The sequence below is a fragment of the Dioscorea cayenensis genome, chromosome 5 (genome assembly GCF_009730915.1).
Source record: "Dioscorea cayenensis subsp. rotundata cultivar TDr96_F1 chromosome 5, TDr96_F1_v2_PseudoChromosome.rev07_lg8_w22 25.fasta, whole genome shotgun sequence".
NCBI lineage: Eukaryota > Viridiplantae > Streptophyta > Magnoliopsida > Dioscoreales > Dioscoreaceae > Dioscorea > Dioscorea cayenensis.
The window spans coordinates 10,906,861-10,926,283 of NC_052475.1; the positions used below are offsets into that span (position 1 = coordinate 10,906,861).

The 19,423-nt window shown below is 37.3% G+C and overlaps 1 protein-coding gene across 1 annotated transcript; it reads right to left on the reverse strand.

The window, feature by feature from the left end:
• Positions 1 to 366: 366 nt before the first annotated feature.
• LOC120261140 (phospholipase D alpha 1) lies at positions 367 to 5,266 on the reverse strand. Its single transcript, XM_039268877.1, has 4 exons — positions 5,109 to 5,266; positions 4,882 to 5,015; positions 2,089 to 3,985; positions 367 to 1,054 (listed from the first exon to the last, which is right to left on the reverse strand). The coding sequence occupies exons 2-4, from the start codon at positions 4,987 to 4,989 to the stop codon at positions 621 to 623; spliced, it is 2,439 nt and encodes an 812-aa protein (XP_039124811.1). The 5' UTR covers positions 4,990 to 5,015; positions 5,109 to 5,266; the 3' UTR covers positions 367 to 620.
• Positions 5,267 to 19,423: the final 14,157 nt, after the last annotated feature.

Consider the following 19,423-nt stretch of genomic DNA (forward strand, 5'->3'; position numbering starts at 1 on the left):
GACTCTCTCCAACAAGTCGCTCATGTGATTTCGGCAAAGTTGATTCTGGTGGGACACTGTAAAGTTTTGACACGTTTGATTATGGGTTGCAAGTCAAAGTCACTCCTTGCCATCAAAAGAGACCGCCATGTATTATAGTTACCAGCTCCAACTCAGGTTCAAAGAGACGAAGATAAGGTAACAGAGCAACTCTGAGCCACATCAAGTTCATATGGGAAACAGCTAAATCCCACATGTGAAGCACATGTTAATCAAATGCTATTTAGTTGATTGGTTATGAGAGTTGCATAATTCACAGGCTGCATAATTGACATTAAAAAACAGGAACAGCAAGACAATTCTCACATGATCAAAAAAGACAGAAGAGAGTCAAAAGACAACACAAGATCTGGCTGGTATTAGTAGCATAGCCCACACAGAATGACGTCCAGAATCAACTAACATAGATCTGTCAGATAGGCACAGAAACAAGACAAGAAACAGCATGCCATAGAGCAGCAACTATGTTTTCCTTCAATCCATTACATCATTTTATTCACAAACCACACTACTTTTATTGGCAAAAAGAAAGAAGAACTGGGAACTGAGAAGATAACTGACAGGAAAGTGGGAAATAGCCATTATGTAGTAAGGATGGGAGGGAGGTAGTCGGTCTTGGTTCCTAGGACACGTGCCTTGGTGTCAGGGAAGCATTCATTTCCAGGCAATTCAGTCACCACACCATCACTGGTAACAGCGATCGGGTACCTTAGTAGATGGCCAGGGAGATCATTTTCAAGTGTCTCACTACTGTAAAGGTCCCAATACTTATCTGCGATCTTGTTAACCTTGTGCACACACTCCACACTCTCAGGCTGGAGAAAGACATCATCCAGCATTCCAAGGTGCTCATACCACAAAGCCATTCGGAAACCATGGATCTGACCCTTGGCTGGCTCCCTGTTTGATAAATGGTTGGGCTGGTACGCACCCATGGCTATCTCTGAGTCTCTGGCTCCATCCATTGACCTCTGGTTAATGTTGGCTGAGCCAATGATTATGTATTCATCATCGACTGCAATGTACGAAGAATAATTAAATCTATTGCAAAATATTATCTCCAAGGGCATCTGCATACCACCAATGCTAAAAATAATACCATACATTCTCGGATGGAGCAGGAAAAGAGGTTATCTGGTCATGATGAAATTAATTAGCTACGAATCAAAATAGATGCTATTGCTATCACATAAAACCCCTCGGCCATAAACTTTATGAGAGCAGGGTACAACACTACAACACTAACACAATACATTTTTATTAAAAAAATTTAAAAAGAAAAAAACCTTCGAAACAACAGCAATTCCAATAAACAAAATTGTCGAAGTTTGTCTTCGAAAATTCCACGGCCTTCTAAACCCTGAATGAGTTAATATTTAAGTATAAACTATCCTTATAAATTCAAACTACAGTGGTCCATATAAATTCAAACCGTGCCTTAGTCTTGCACATGCATACACTACTTTGAAATTAGACGTTAGATTATCCTCTTACACATGACAAGCAATATTCAACAAAATGATCAAAGACTACAACAAACTAGTCAATAAATTGTAAAAAAATCAGAATAAAAAATGGGCATGAGATTTGTCTATTTCAATCTAAACAATAAAATAGAATAGTCTTTGTTAACCAAGCAAAAGAAAAAAACAGTAAAGCACAACCAGTAAGTAATAAATGATCATGTATTTATATAAAAATCTCATAAGACTTAAAAAACACTCAACAAATGAAGCGACAAAAGTGGGCTTGAATCATGCTGCAAGAACAGCATATTTCTTTTCATCTACTGATATACTTCCATTGCACAGAGGTGACAGAGCACAAATAGAGATGAATTAAGAAAAACTTAGTTGAGTAGATGTGAATAGTGTATGCTTAAAGCATCAGGAACCAACTATGAAAGCTTTTGTGAAAGTTAGATGTAATTAAGGTCTTTTAGTTTTTAAACATTTAGATAGCTAAACTGAACCAAAATATGCTTCTAATTGATTCAGAGCACATATCAAATTTCAGTATTGTAAAGAAAAGGTTTGAGGAATTGCCTACCGATCATCATCTTGGTATGGACATAGATCATAAACCTTCTGGCTTCCTGAGCCCTGCTATAATCTGTGTCTGGCTCTGGTTGCTCCTCAGGGGTGTACTCTCCACTCTTCTTCACCTCCCGATTGCCTAAGCAGAAGAAAGTCAGATAATCCCTTGGGTCTGCCTTAATCCCCTTTGCCTGAAGAGCCTCTATGATGTCAGTATACATCATTTCCAGTGTCCTTCGCTGCCAATCCAAAATTGCCTGAACTGATCCACTTTCAGGAACTCCCTCAGGCCACATCGGGACAACAATATAAACAGTAAATCTCTCCCCACATTCAATCTTGCTAACAATCTTCAAAGAGAGTTCTTTGGGGATCAAATGCAATGCACCAATATCTTCAGGCTTAATATCATCTGCTTTCCACCCAAAGGAGCTCCCAAGGAAGTACTGGTTTTCAATATAGATAAAATTCTTCGCTCGGCGTATGGCATTTATGTAGCCATCTTGAATGCTCCTGTCTATAATGTTATCTTTCCCACTTACAAGCCCTGCCCGAGCAGCATCCTCTGGAGTGTCAGGGAAACCAAAGGCAGCACCACCATCTATTGATCTGAATAACTGAATGTTCCAGGTTTCTCTATCTTCTGGGAACATAACAGGAGAGGGAGGGATAATGATGTCTGACAGATCTCTGAGCTCTAGAAGCAGATCTTTACCCCCTTGTTTCCTCCATCTCTGTTCAAAATTGAACAGAACATCCCATGCAATAGGTCCTTCCAGACATGAGTGAATGTCATGCCAGGGCTCCCTTGGCCCACCCTTTTTTATTGAAGAACCTGCAAAATTAGGTTGATGGAAATCATCATGATGAGCTGTGTCCAACGTCCTGAACAGAGAGTGAAACTGTGTGTCATATCTTCCATCACAAAGGTCAATGCCCCCAACAAAGCTCACAACTCTCCTCTGTTGAGAACCCTTATTAGGCATCTCATGGTCTACAACAACAATCTTCTGATGATGAGTGAACATGGTGGAGATCTCCAGATCCTGAACAATGCTTCCTCCATCATCAGGATTCCGAGGGCATAGGACACAATGTACATCTGTACCCTCAAAAAATTTTGCAGTTTCTTCATCATGGGTGGCCATGAGACCATCTTTCTTAAGTAACCCCACAGAGGTCCTGTCATCCCAAACAAGCATAAGAACACGAACCCCTTCACTGGCCTTCTTCTTGAGCAGCTCGCCAAGGGTCACATCTCCCCCTGGCTTTTGCCTCTTCGAGTCCCTTATCAAGGTAATCTCAGTATACACTGACCATCCAGTAATGTAAATAAAATGTTGGGCATTAGTGATTGCGTCAAAAATGTCTTCCCAGCATCTGTGGGGTTCATAATATTTTCCATCAGCAAGCGGTATTTTGGGGATGAAGTTGTCAGGAACATGTGCATCTTGATAAAATGATACTTTGCAACCTTGTCTCTGTGAGAAAAATGTGTAAGGCACACCAGGGAATTTTGGGCTTCGTATACCCCTTGCCCAGTTACGATCTTTAGAAACATCAAAATATTGGAGTTTCACATGAATCTTTGCCTCGCCCACGGGATTATTTTCTTTGTCACATATGTCAAGCCACTTGTCCACTTCCTCACCATCAAGTATCTCTTCAACAGGCAAGTAAGCTCTTCCAACCAGCGATGCCCCAATTGCATTGTCAAACTTCACAGTGAAAATGACACTGGCAGCTGAGTGGGCACAATAGATGTGAAAAGATTCATACCAACGTGGGTTGACAGGTTCATCTCCTATCAGCCTAGTACGACCAACTCTGGCCTTCTCTAGATCAATGGTGGCATAAACCTTACCAGCGCCTTTGCCAAGGCCAATGGTTTGCTCAATTCCTTCAACAAGCTATAGATATAGGATAACAGATACAGAGAACAAGTAAAACAACAATGAGAAGCAAAGTCCGCCAAAACAAGCGTAACAGCTGAGTGGAGAGAAAAATATACAAATAATACATAAATTAACCCTTTTGTGAGGAGAAATTTATGCATTTCAAGTCTAATAAGATTGACAACTTCTTCTTCTAGCGCTGCCTATCTACATGTTAAGTTCATCAACAGAAATTGAGTTGAAAATGGAGACAAACAATCAATCAGGTAGAAGAAACGGTCAATTAGATAATAAGGGAGAGTTTCCAGGAACTGAAAGTTGACACTGCACAAAAGTTTAATCCAAATGTTCAATACCATGTGCCCCAGTTAGCAATTGTAAAGGAGAAGATCAAGATCACCAAAAATGCAAATTCCTTTTTTATACCATTTCTAGATAATGAATAGACCACAAATGATTAAACGATAACTCCTCCAACACAACAGCAGCATAAAACCTAAGAGAAGCACATACAAATCGAAAACTACATAAGAAAGGGTATTTAAATGATAACAAGATCCAAAGGAAAGAAAATGATATGACTACAAAAAATACCAGGCTGGGAAAAAAATTATAACTTAATTTAATTTTTCATCAAAAAGCCTCTTCCATCACAAAGAAGTATACTGTAAATCAAAGATCAGGTCCACTAAAGCATATGCAGAATTTGCAAATTGCACAACAGTAAAGCTTTGATCCTGGGGACCCAAAAAACAACTGCTCTTGTCACTCAGTGCAGTGTCCAGAGTGAGAAAATCCCTAGCAGGACAAGGATTTAAACAAAATATCAATCTTTTCTTCTACAAATTACAAATCCAACAAAAAACGGACACTAAAATCAAAGATCAAGTTGAATCAACGAGATGAGATACCTGACGGAGAAATCTCGGGTGACCGCCAGAAGATCGGCCGGGATCTGAAAGGGAGGTGGCCTCGAAGATGGTGGCATGCAAGGTTCCGTGCAGTAAGATCTGAGCCATCGCTGCTCACCTATCTGGCTCCACTCCTAGAGCAAAAAGAAGAAAAAAAACCGATCAAAGATATTAAAAAAATGCTTAGATTCAGCAATAGATGCAAGAGAAGAGGATCAAATCTATGCCTGGGTAGAGAGATCAGGTCGGAAAGTTGGAGATCTGAAAGCAAACCCAAACAAGTCAGACCAGCAGAGAGTGAGAGAGAGAGAGAGAGAGATCCGAAAGGCCGGGTACAGGGAAAGAAGGGCCACTGTGTAGAAAAGAGATCAAGGGGAATGCCAATTTGCCATCTGTGATTTATTTATTTATTTATTTATTTATAGGAAATAGAAAATATTAAATAATTGGAGTCGTCTTCCCATGGGTGATGGGGCCCATATGATCTGCTTTGTATGCCAGTGATCTAATCGATTAGATCAGGTTGCAGGCTTGCAGCGCATCCGTGTATCTTACAGCTAATTCCAAATAGAGCAAAACAGTACCGGTAGGGTTTCTACTTTAGCAGATATGTATATCCTTAATAAACAACTCATGCAAAATATATGCATTTCTAATTTTCTATGAAGTTTGGATTTTACTCTTTTTTTTTTTTGAGTAAATAGTTAATGTTTATGGCATCGGTCCTTTACGTACCTCGAGTGTCGAGCGTAACTCCCGAGTTCGATTCTCATCTTGCACGAGGTGATAGCACAGTTCGGTGGTAAGTGCGGTTCCCTCACATGTTTCGTCCCTGGGTTCAGACACTTGTCATTTTTCTTTAAAAAAAATTATATATATAGTTAATGCTTAGAATTAGAATTCTAGATAAATCTCTCACACAGACACAAAATGTGACCATAATGGACGCCATGAACTCATTAAATAAAATAATATTTTAAAATGTGAAATGATGAAAAAAAATTCAATCTAGAATATTGTAGAATGTGTGCACTTTAAATTCTTAAAATTATGAATATAAATCCATTCATACAAAATAAAATCAACTTTCTCTAACAGTTATATAACTCGATTAAATTATTAAATTATTAAATTAACTTATATAAAAAATTATTTTTATTTAAATATCTTAAAAGTTTGTTGTCTAATTATACCTATAATATTTATAAATTGGTAGAAGCGGACCTCTATTTCAAAAGGATTTTGTCCAAGTTGTGCTATGACAGTGATTCTGAGGAATATTCACTATCATTGACAGTCATCTCATATGAACTAGTATAAAATTTCATGTAAATCAGGTTACACAATATATAATTTTCTATTTTTTTTATTAAGTAATTGCTTTTTAAGATTTCTTTCAAGTTGGAAAGACCTTAAAGTCTTTTTTAATTTTTTTAATTTTTTTTTTTGTGAACAAGCAACACATGAGATTTAAAAACCTTTAAGCAATGAGGATGATGAAATGCCAATTACACTATTGGAGGGGTGGTTCCTTACCAATTTTTTATATATCCTACAAATCCCTCTGTTTTTAGGTCCTATTACTTCCACAATTTAAAAGAAATATTTTTTTAATAAAAAACAATAATAACTTCAATTTTTCTTTTCAAACTACATATTCACCTTTCATTTCCCTACCAATCTTCCTGCTTTATTAAATGCTACCACAAGACACCCACTACCGGTGAGCTGTGTCAAGTTTGCTAGTGTGCAAGTGCCCTAATTTACTTCCATGTGAAGAAGGAAACATAGAGTATAAACATATATATAACTTTGGTTTTATTTTAAAATTTTAAAAAAAATCCCAATTATGTAAAATTCCAATCATTTTACCTTTTTAAAGCTTTTTAATTTTAATTGATATTGGAAAAAAAAAAATCTTTGCATATGTATATAGAAAAGCTTTGGATATGTATATATAAAAAAATGGTTACCTACAAAATGCAAGGAGTAAGTAAATTCCTAATTCTCTTCAATTAGAGAGAGACACCTTTGGATACAATGCAAAATCAGAAGGTGAGAAAGACTATCAAGGCCATCTATAATTAAAGAAAAGCAAGCATAATACCACATTCTGGAATAAAGAATTAACATTTTTACCTGAGCTTTCCACAATGTAAGGTAAATAGAGAGAGTGTGTGCTAAATTTCTCATGTGCGAATATGAACATCTTTATATAAGCCTCAGAGGACTTTCCCTGAGTGGATTGAAATGGCAATGGACATCACTGGAACATTGATCCATCTCATTACACAAGAAGAGAGCAGTCAAACCCTAAGCCTAAGGGACAATCAATTCCCAATCCGAAAACATTGATGCCTAACCTCTTAGAACATGCATAGATCTATCATGGCATGGGCGTCATCAACATGGGGGCATATCCTCCTCATTCACATCAACAATAATAAGTAATTAAGAATATGAAATGATTACGAAATTAAGAATAATTTTTATTAATCAATCAAGATTCATAAATAATAACCGAGGGACCTAGACATATAATTCCCCTCGAATAGGTTCTTATGGATCATAATAAGCAAAGCATCAAAGTACAAGAGAATTACAAGACCAAATAAAGAATAAATAAGCTTTTAATGTATTCCTCGGCTAACTCTCTTCAATAGTTTTCCGAAGGTTGGGGATTAGAGGATCCCAAGATTGTCTGGATAACACGTGTCACTCACGCTCCTCTGTGATGATCTTTGAAGATGTTTGTCATGCGTGATCCTCTCCGATGATGCTCGTTAATGTACTCTTGAGAAATATGTTGGAATCCGTGAGAATATAGAAGAAACACCATCTCCCGCCGCTCAGATCTCCAGAAATCTTGCCGCCCTAGCTTCTTCGGCAAAAGAGTCTCCCCAAATTTAGAGAATACTGGGGTAATCATAGTAATCAGCTCCACCATGGCCTCACTATGGGCGTTGTGATGCTTGTTGTGAGTAAGTTGTTGCTTGGGCTCCAAGTCACGTCCGGACACGGTCTTTGGGCGTTATGTGTCTTGACAACGACTGTTGTGAGGCTGTTATGGCTTCTATGTTGTTAACAGTGAGCTCATGCTGCCACGGGTTGATCACGCAGTGGTAAGGGTAGACAACAAGCATTATGAGTTGCCATAACGCTCGTTGTGAGTCGTGGTACAGCCTTAATTCAACAAATTGCTTCATTTTAGTTCAAAATATCCTTGAATTCGCTTCTTTTTATCTAAAATATAAATAAAGGTTGTTGTGAACAAAAGAATGAAATTTCATTCTAATAAGGTGCTAAACAAGTACAATTTTCATGCTAAATACAGCGTAAATGATATAGAAAATATGATCAGTTTAGCACTTATCATTGTGTGTTGGCATTCTCTAGCTTTCCTTCTCCACCTATTTCTTGTACCTTCTATGCATATGTTTGAGCATCAGTGTGTTGTAATAGAACATGGATTCACTAGTGTTTTTGAATTTTGTTTGTATGGATGTTTGTTTGGATACTTTTTAAACTCTTCTAGCTAAGTGTTGTTGTTGTTATTGTTGTTGTTGTTGTTGTTGTTGTTGTTGTTGTTGTTGTTGTTGTTGTTGTTGTTGTTGTTGTTGTTTCTTCCCCTGTGTATCTTTGAGTTTCTTTATTTTGTACATATTGTTCAGTGTCATTGATTCCAGATATTTTTGCTAGTCTTATGGGGACTCGAGGGTCGAGTGGTGGGGCATCCCTCCTCTGGTTGTCACGGCGGTTGTCGAGTCTCGGGGCCCGCAGGTCGGGGTGTGACAATTCTTACATAAGCCCCCATATAATTTCAAATTATTCTAAGTTTTTAAACAAATAAATATATAAACACACCAGTATCTATACAATTTTGTGAGTATTTACCCATACCCAAACCCAAACACATCAAGCAGGTAATTACACTAACCATCTTTGGTATTTTTGCACATACCCACTGGATTTGGATTTGATTGCCATCTCGACCTGAGCTTAAAGTAGATCGGTTTGGAGAGTTTGGGAAATAATATGGGGAAATATTTGGACACAAGGAATAATTAAAGTCACTTACAAGTGCCTTATTAGAATTGATAGATCTAGGTATAAGTGATTGATCTTCTAATAGAGGAGAATAAATCTCCAAAGATGGCAAACTTTGGTTGGTTATCCAATAAAGGAAAATGAACCTCTAGAAGAGACAAAGATGGATAAGCCATCTAATAAGGAAGAATGAATCTCTAGAGTGACAAAGCTTGAGCTAGAAAGCTATAGAGAACAAGTTATGATCTTCAAATTCCATTTCCATAGAACCTCAAATCCATTTGTTTCTCCTACTGACGGACATTTATGAGGTGGTGTGAAAATATGCAAATATAAATATCCGAATATGCAAGTAATATTATAATCGGTCTATTAATAGTGCAAGTGTACGGGTCGTCATGTAATACCTCGTGGGTGAGCACGAGAATCGTATTTCCTAAGAAACGGCGAGGCTCATATTACTTCCTTTTCACTTAATCAAATAGCCTAACTTTTATATTTTTTCTTTAATCTATTTCTACAAAATATTACACAATACAATTGAAGAATCGTTAAGCACAATTACAAGGAGTTTAGAGGTTGTATGCTAGTTATCTTGAGTATTGCTTATGGTGGGCGTTTAGTGTGATAACCGTGTTCTAGAATTGGACCGGGGGGAATTCAAAGGTCTACTAGTCCCAATTTCTTGCTAGCAAGGTCTAAATCACTAGGAACTTAAGATGAAATCTCTTCCATCCTAGCCTCCTATGTTTACCTTAAGTGCGGGAATTCCATGAGAAGGGACAAATCAAACCCTAAGCCTAAGAGACAATCAATCCCTAATCTAGAGAACTAACAATACCTAACCTCTTAGAGCATTGCGTAGATCTAACAGAGCATGGGTCTCTTAATGTGGGGCATATCTTCCTCATACACATTAACAAGAATATCATCCAAGTGAACATGCAATGATCACAAAAAAGTAGAAAGATTTATTAGATTAAACAATTAAGATTCATAAATAATAATTGAAGTATGTAAACATACAATTCCCCTCGAAATAGGTTCTTATAAATAATAAACTAAACAATTAAAGAAAGAGAAAACTGACACGCGTCCGAATATGCGTGTAAACCGCAAGTGCACGGGTGTCGAAGTAATAATTACCCCGGTGAGTGGGTAGTCGAATCCACAGGGAACAGGGCTACTAGTACTAACTTCTTCTCTGCTTTCTAACCTAATGATAAATGGAAAGGTGTGGTGATCTAATGTGCGAAAAAATGAATACTGGAGACGAATATGCAAGGGTTAAATGGATGGAGATCTCAATCAGTAAAAGTGGGGTATTCGGGCAATGCTCTCCTAGGATTCAGGTATTAGGTACCAAATAAGCAAAGTGTTTCTATGATGAGTAAGTTAAGTCGTGGAAATCCAAATATAATCGGATCCGGCCTCTCGATCACCGATACTAGTCCCCTATGAGGTCCCGGTGGAGAAATCGCTCAATGTCAACACCTCACACCACATATGACTGCAAAGCACTCTAGGGATTCTAAGAGGTGTATCCGATTTCTAAAGATTGATCCAACCCTAATTCCCGGCGAAGGATCCTAACCCCCTACAAGGTCCCGGCGGAGAAATCTCTCAATCTCACGCCTCACACCAAATATAGTTGCATAGAGCTTAGGGAACGGAGATAGAATACACTCAATCGGAAGGGAGAGGGGACACTCAACTATCTCATGACTCACCCTCTCAACCCTCTTTAACCTTGAAGTTCTAACTCTAATGGAGGCCTCTCTCACATCAAAGTAACAAATCATGCAAATCCAATCAACCACAAGGATTAATTAAACAAGCAAGCAATGAGAATACAAGATTAAAACTTAATCAAACTCGGATTAAATAGAAACACTAAGCAAATCCACAAAAGATGAGAATCCTAGGGTAAACAAACCCAAATACCCTCTAGGGTTTTAGCTCTCCATGGAGCAACATACAAAACACACCATAAATGAATGAAAGTACATTAAAACCATAGAAATAAACCCCCTTATATATGAACTGATGGCCTTGATGGAGAGCTTCGACGTCTCGAAGGACCCACTCCGAAGCTAGGTTCACCGGTGGCTTCCTTGATGCTATGACGGAGGAGGAATCGATTAAAGTTGGTGACGAAGCGCCTCCAAAGCCGCAAAGACCTCCTCTCCAAACCCTAGCCGTCTCACCCCTCAAGAGCCGCACAAAAGATGAGAAAGAATAGGGCAAAATGACTATTTATAGGCCTTAGATCGCGCCTATCATGTGCCCTCACGCGCCCGTGTGGATTTTCCACGCGGCCGCGTGGCCTGCAGAAATTTCCACGTGGGCGCGTGGAATTTCCGCGCGGGCGTGTAGCGATAACTTTGCTACGATCGCTACTGTAAAATTACTACAGTAAAATTGCTACATTACTTTTCACAAAACGCAATCCAAACACTCTTCTCTTGAGGCCACATGTCCGGGCACACGTCCATGTGGTAGGCTATAAAACTTTTCTTCATTGACGTATCTTTGAGAGGTCTTGCAATCTTCACAATGAGAAGGAACATGAAGATGTGACTGCCTTTGTGCCCTTCCAAACTAGTGAATTTGACTTGAATCTTCTTGGAAGTTGGCACACATCTCCACGTTTATGAACTCCTCTCGTGTTTTGATCCTTTGAATTGAACAAGAACTCCCAACATTGTGTCTTTATAGCCTATCTTTGTTTCCTTTTTACTCTTCAAGGCATTCACAACCTATATGCATAAAAAAGCACCAAATACACAATATGAGACATAAACCACAGTAAAAATGATGCTCAATGCATGTAAAACATATATAAAAATATGTCTACTCAAGCACTTATCAAAGACCATAAGACCAAAGAATAGATAAGTGATAAGTACTTGAGTAGACATATTTTTATATATATTTTACATGCATTAAGCATCATTTTTACCATGGTTTATGTCTCATGTGTATGTTGTTTTTTGTGTAGTGGGTTGTGAATGCCTGAAAGATCAAAAGGAAGCAAAGTATGAGCTATAAAAGGCACAATATTGAGTTCTTGTGCGAGTCAAAGGGCAAGGCTGCGAGAGGAGTCATGAAGTGGAGATGTGTGCCAACTTCGAGGAGATCAAGTCGATTAACTGGTTGGAAGGCACAAAAGCGATCACATCTTCATGTTCCTTCTCTTTGTGAAAAGTGCAAGACCTTCAAAGCGCGTCGATGAAGAAGAGTCTTATAACCTACCGCGTGGTGTGCCGTCCATGACGCCCAAGAAGTGTTTGGACCACGTTTGTGAAAAGTATTGTAGCAGAACGATATATCAATTTTACTGTAGCAGCAATGTAGCAAAATTACTGTTCATGTTCCCACGTGAAAATTCCTGCAGCCCACGCTGACACATGAAAGATCCACATGGGTGCATGGAGGCACGTGGCAGACGCGGTTTAAGCTTATAAATAGCCGTTTTGCCTTATTCTTTGACATTTTTTGTGCGGCTCTTGAGGAGTGAGACGGCTAGGGTTTGGAGAGGAGGTCTTTGACAATTTGGAGGATGTTCTCCACCAACTTTGATAGTTTCCTTCACCGTCATAGCACTTGGGAAGCCACCGGTGACCTAGCTTCGGAAAGGAATCATTCAATACGTTGAACTACCCATCAAGGCCAATCATCATGAATTCAAGGGGGTTTTTCTCTATGGTTTACATTGCTATTTATTATATTTATCTTTGTTTTGTAACTTGCTCCATTGAGGGCTAAACCCTAATAGGTATTTGGGCATGTGAACCCTAGGATCTTGTCTTTTGTATTAATTTGCTTTACGGTTCTAATTAATCCGAGTTGATTTGAGTTTTAATCTTGTGTTCCCATTGCTTGCATGTTTTATTGATCATTGTGGGTGATTCTCTATGCATGATTTGTTACTTTGATGAGAGAGGTCTCCATTAGAGTTAGAACTCCAACGTTAAAGTGGGTTGAGAGGATGAGTCATGAGATAGTGAAGTGTCCCTTTTTCCCTCCGATGAGTGTTTCCTATCTCCGTATTCCCTAGACTCTATGCAACTATATTTGGTGTGAGGTGTGAGATTGAGAGATTTCTCCGCGGGGACCTTGTAGGGGGTTAGGGATCCTTTGCCGGGAAATAGGGTTAGATCTATCTTTAGGAATCGGTTTCACTCTTAGGTATCTCTAGAGCTTATTGCGGTCATATGGGGTGTGAGGTGTTGAGATTGAGCGATTTCTCCACCGGGACCTTGTAGGGGACTAGTACTGGTTGCTTGGAGACAAGAACCGATTGATCTTGGATTACCTCAACTCATTAGACTCTGTTTAGAAGCATTTAGCAAGTCTTGAACTTTATGTTAGATCCTAGGGGGGGCATTGCCTGGCTAGCTCATCTTTATTGATTGAGATCTCGCTCCACTTTACACTTGCAAATTCGTCTCCGGTATTTATGTCTTTGCACATTAGATCATTACACCATTCCATTTATCATTAAGCTAGAAAGCAGAGAAATAGTTAGTACTAGTAACCCTATTCCCTGTAGATTCAACTACCCACTCATCGGGGTATTTATTACTTCGACACCAGTGCACTTGCGATTTACACGCAATTTGGACGCGTGGTAATAAGCATTCAAAATAATTCCTAAACTAACTCTCTGCAATAGGTCCGTCAATGTTGAGAGTGAGAGATTCCCAAGGTTGACAAGATAACACTCGAATGCCTTCACACACCCTCCTCTAACAATGATCATTAGATTGCCCTCAAAAAACTCGTCAAAATCTGCTAAAATATGCTTGAAACTCATCTTCAGCTGCTCAGATCTCCAAAACTCCTGCCACCCTACCTTAGTCAGGAAAAGAATCTCCCAAGATTTAGAGAAACCTAAGGTTTATATAGAATCAAGTCCCCACAACCTCACTATGAGCATTTTGTGATGCCCGTGGTGAGTAAGTTATTGCTTGGGTTCAAAGTCACATTCTAGCACGATCTCTGGGCGTAGTGTGGCTAGATCATGAGTGTTGTAGGTTTTTCGCAACAACCATTGTAAGGTCGTTGTGGCTTTAGTGTTGCTTACAGTAGTTCCACGTTGCCACGACTTCATGAAGATAGTGGTAAGTGTAGACAACGGACATCATAACTTGTCACCACACCCGTTATGAGCTGTGGTGAAGTTCTGATTCATCAACTCAGCCTATTTTGCTTCAAAACACCCCCGTATTAGCTTTTTTTTTTTCCTAAAATAGAAATAAAGGTCATAGTGAACAAAATAATGAAATTTTATACTAATTAGGTGCTAAACATGTAAAACTCTATGCTAAACGTAGTGTAAATGATATGAAAATTATGAACTATTTAACACTCATCACCTACCTTCTTCTTTAGTCTCTAGGAGCAATTCTTGACTAATTTAGGCAATGGAGAGCTCCACCATCACATTGTCTCCCTGTGTTCATCATGGGGATCTTATGGGCGAAGAATCAAGGGCAGCTAGAGCTAATTGGACCAACCACAAAGATGAGACTATGACTTTGATTTTTAGTTGAAGATACTACATCATCATCATCATCACTGACTTAAGTTCCTTTTGATTTAACTCATTGATCAATATATGTTCCTAAAAGGATGTATTTTTGTTTTTTGTTTTTTGCTAACCACCTCTTGGTCTATTGGCAATAAGTCCTCTATATAAGGTATTTGTGTCCCACTGCGGAGGCATGTTCAAACCTCAGCTCATATAGGATGAAGATACATATGTGCTTAGAGAATAACTATAAGCTTGTGCATGTCTCTGATGTGGCTTGTCTATTTATCAAGAAAAATGGATTTTTACATAAGCAAAAATATAATAAAATTATATAGATAAATATATTTTAAAATAAAATTTATATATAAGGCATTAATTTTTTTACATTATTATTTTATTAAATTGTTGTAGATTATTAATTTGAATCCTGCCACATTAAAATTGCTATGTTCACATGAAAGGAAAATTTATTAATTTATTTTTGACTAATAGGTGACAAGAGCCCATTTAAAGAATTGTTAAAGAAACAAAGAGAAGGTGCACCAGTTACAATGGCTTACAGAACTCCTAAAAAATTCTCCTGCTCTTAAATCCTAGAAGGGTAAAACTACTCTTTTTTTTTTTTATAAGAGACACACCCACACTTTAAATAATACAAAAATAGTATTAGACTCATGTGTATATATAAATAGTACAAAAATAGTATGAATGGTTGATTGAAAAGTGAAATTTATGGTAATATATTTGTAAATTCAAGTTTCTCGAGGGGTGTTGCTGACACGAGGAATACTGCGGTATGGATTCATTAATTTGATTACAGATAGGGATTCCTTCTCGAATAAATCAAGTCATATTCGTAGCAAACCCGCGGCCACGGCGGCCTCTTCGTGTTCAAAACTCAGTGGTAATTGAAGAACATTTCCTTTGCTTTTGGTTCATTTCACAGAAAGACTTCTCTCTAAAAACTTCAATAATAAATTTATTAAAACACTAGGTCCGTAACCTTGGGCCGAAAGTCGTTGCCTGGTGCAGGATGAAATTTAAATTGAATGTAAAGTGAACTTAAATGAAAAAGATAGATCGGATTGTTGACTTATGATCACGTCGGCAAGTGGGACAAGGCTCACCAAGAGATAACACCTGTACTCAAAATATTTAAGTCCTGTAATTGCTGGGATGTTGACGAGGAACGGCTATTCTGCGTCGATGAAGCGTGGCTGTCTGATCAAGTTATAATATCCCGAGTCGTACTTGGGCTGTTTAATGCACATGGTTAGGCTGGAGCCCGGTCGGCGTTGCGTGGTTTATTTATATTAGATATTGCGGGTTTCTATCAACTAAGCCAAATTGCTACTCAACCTGCCAACTCACCTCGTTACCAGTATAGCATGTATAATTATGGGATATTTGGGATGCACTTCTAAAACAAGTATTTATTTATGTTTTTTTAAGAATAGTTTTTATGTAAATATTTTTATAAATAAATAAAGTGTTTGGTGTGTATGTTTGGTTGGTGTCAAGAAATTTGTAGACAATGGATGTATTAGAATTGACTTGGAATGTGTGTTGATGAGAATTTTCCTAAAAGCAATATTTTTTTTTTCTCAAGATTGAAGAAACGTTTGAATGCAAATAATTTTAATGAATATAACAATTTTTTTGGCTTCCGCACCCAGCACCAATGAAAGAAAAACTGGAATTGAATAAAAGAAATTTTGATTTTTGTTTTTTTTGTTATTTTTTTAAATGCAAGGCCTCTCTTGCTTTATTATTTTATTACTGTTGTGTTCCATCAAATGATCTTCATTCCTATTTTATAATTTTTGAAAAAAAGCGTTTCTAAAGACAATTTTTAAGAATATTAGATCTTTATCATATGAATCAATATGTATTTTAATGAACACAACTATTTGATAACACACCCTTTAAAAACCATGTGCTTCTCTATAGAACAGTGTTTTTTTACATGGTTACAAGAAATTCAAATTTGAGGATTTTTTTAAATTAATTTTTTCAATAACCGGCACCAGTTATTGCTAAAGTTTCTAACATTTGGATGTGTGCATTCAAAAGTACTTCTAGAATGTAAAATTATTACTAAGATATTAATTATTTAATTTGGTCCAATTCTAGACTCCAATATTTTATTCAACCAAGATTATAAATCCCTAGTTTTTGCTGAAATTAAGTTCCATATGAAAGGATTGGGAAGAATTATCTAATTTTGTATCCCATATTTTAGTAAAAAAATTTATTAAAGGAAGTGCTTTTGAGAAAAAAAAAATCTGCCACACAAATCCTTTAAAAAAGTGCTTCGAAATACTTTTTTTTTATATTTTTTCAAATGTATTTTTTTTTTTTTACAAATTTGAATAAGTCACATGTTCTCTGAATAAGAGAGGGGAAGAAAAGGAATTTAAAATAAAAGCACAGGAAAGAAGAGAAAGGGAGATTAAAAAAAAAGGGAGAAAGAGAGGAAGGAAGGAAAGGAAAGAAGAGAAGACTAATGAAAGAAACTTCTATAGAAGTTAGGTATGTATGAGAGTATGTATGTATAAAGATATGTATGTGAGTATGTATAAAGGTATATATGAGTATGTACCTTCTTAAGAGGTTATTTATTAAGTGTCAAACCCTATACTCTAGGTTAGGGTTACTAGGTTTTGATTAATAAGTCCTTGTAATATAAAATAAGGTATTAGTTAAAACCTACTCCTAGGTAGGATGACTTTGTGACATAGCTTGTCACATATAGCATAGTGTTCTCTCATTCTATAAAAGGAGACCCCTTGTAACTTTTTGGAGGCATGAATGAAAGAGATAAGCTTTGAGTAAATAGCTCTTGTGTTCTTGTTCTCATCATCCTCTCCATAACTCCCTAACTTTCTTTCTTTGCTTCCTTTGCTTCACTTTAATAACTCTCACAACCCTGTAGTTGTAAGAGAGCCCCAACCTCCTTTCTCAAGGGATTTTTGTGTGTGGGTGATGGGTATGTATGTACATATGTGTTCTCTCCTTTTATAAAAGGAGACCCTTATAACCATTGGAGGCATGAATGGAGAGGTTTTGACTAATACCTTATGCTACATGTGACAAGCTATGTTACAAAGTCATCCTACCTAGGAGTAGGTTTTGACTAATATCTTATTTTATATTACAATGACTCATTAATCAAAACCTAGTAATCCTAACCTAGAGTATAGAGTTTGACACTTAATTAATAACCTCTTAAGAAGGTACATACTCATATATACCTTCATACATACTCACATACATACCTTTATACATATATACTCTCATACACCTTTATACATACATACTCTCATACATGTATGTACATACATACCCATCACCCACACATAAAAAACCCTCACCCACACACAAAAGAGGCCAAGGAATGGCCGACAAACTAGTCTTCCATAAGATTAACGATGTTATGTTCAGTCAAGGAGTCAGTGTCGAGCATTAAATCAGCACTAGGAACGCTGACGACGTCACGATCTCGAAAGGAATAAGCTCTAGCCCATGAGTTGATCTTCTTCATGTGAAGGATAGTAGGTGCCATGGTCATGTGTAGATTAGGGAAAAGAGAGTACACAGGAAAAGAAAGGTCGGGAGGAGTATAGACCTTCATGATAGGCGTCTCAAGAATAAGCTGGTAATGCAGGTGCATATGAGTACGCTTCCAGTCAATGGCTACCATATGTGCTCGCCTTAAATAGATCTGCTGTTAAAGTTCACCAAGAGTTAAGACAGTAGTAATATCATCATATGGCATATGAAGTTGATAGGGTTCGTGCCGACAGAATATAGTAATCTTGATGTGATGGCGTGCATTATCAGGGTATGGTCCAAAAGCAGGTGGAATAGTACGAAATTCCAAGTTAATGAAGCCGCCTTGTAAAGTATCATATTTAAAGAGTTGGTGAAGAATATGAACAAGTTGCCAGTATCTGTTAAGAAGCTTAACCTGGGAAGGGTCGGTGATGATGATCTGTGTTACTTGACTGTTCACGATTAAGTCAATTAGATTGAATTAGACTCCATCAACGAGCTGATTTTTCCAGGGCCCAAGGTTGAATGAGCCTTGTATGATCATAAAACCATGTTCACAAAGACATCTGGTATCCTTATGTCCAGCTTCATAGAATGCAAGTCCTCCTAAGGCTAGTCCTTCAGGGATTCAAGTTTTAGTTTGAAAAAGATATCACATTGTCTGTTGTTCAGCTAACTGTTGTTCCCGCTTTTTCTACATAACTAATTCAAAAATTTTTTTTCTTTCACTTCACTAATTTTTTCAGGATATATTTCAAACTTTTCTTCTTTTTCTTTTTCTATTTTTCAATAAACTCTTTTAACTCTTTTGTTTTTCTAACTTTTGCTGCTAAATTATGTTCAAGTTTTTCCTCTTTTTCTTTCAAAATTTTTACATCTATTTCAAGAAATTTGATTTTCTTTTCTTTTTCTATGAAGTACTTAACTGTATGTGGCTTTAAGACTTTGAGATGTGATTTTTAAGGAAGTTAGTAGATTTGGGTTTGTGGAACTTGAGCTTGGGAATTCATTTCTGTTATGGAAATAAATACTGAGAATATGGAAAACTGGTATGAGGCTTTTTGAATTAATTCTAGAGGCTCGAATGTTATCCAAGAGGATGTGTTGGTGATCAGTGATTGACAAAGGTGTATTGAAACGAATGTTTGATCCCAAAGGGAAAACATGAAGTTTTAGGGTAGGCTCTAAAGGAAAATTCTTCTTATCCATATGCAAAAATAAAGAGAAATCTGATTAGATAAAAAATATTTAGTTAAGACAAAATTGCTACAAGTAGTTGGTATCAACTCAGCTCATCCCATGCTTAGAAACGCAAATGATCGTCCTGGCTTTGTAGTCACTATTCTAAACATTCAGAGATACAAGACAAGGGTTTAAAGGAAAAGGCTTCTTGATTTCCAT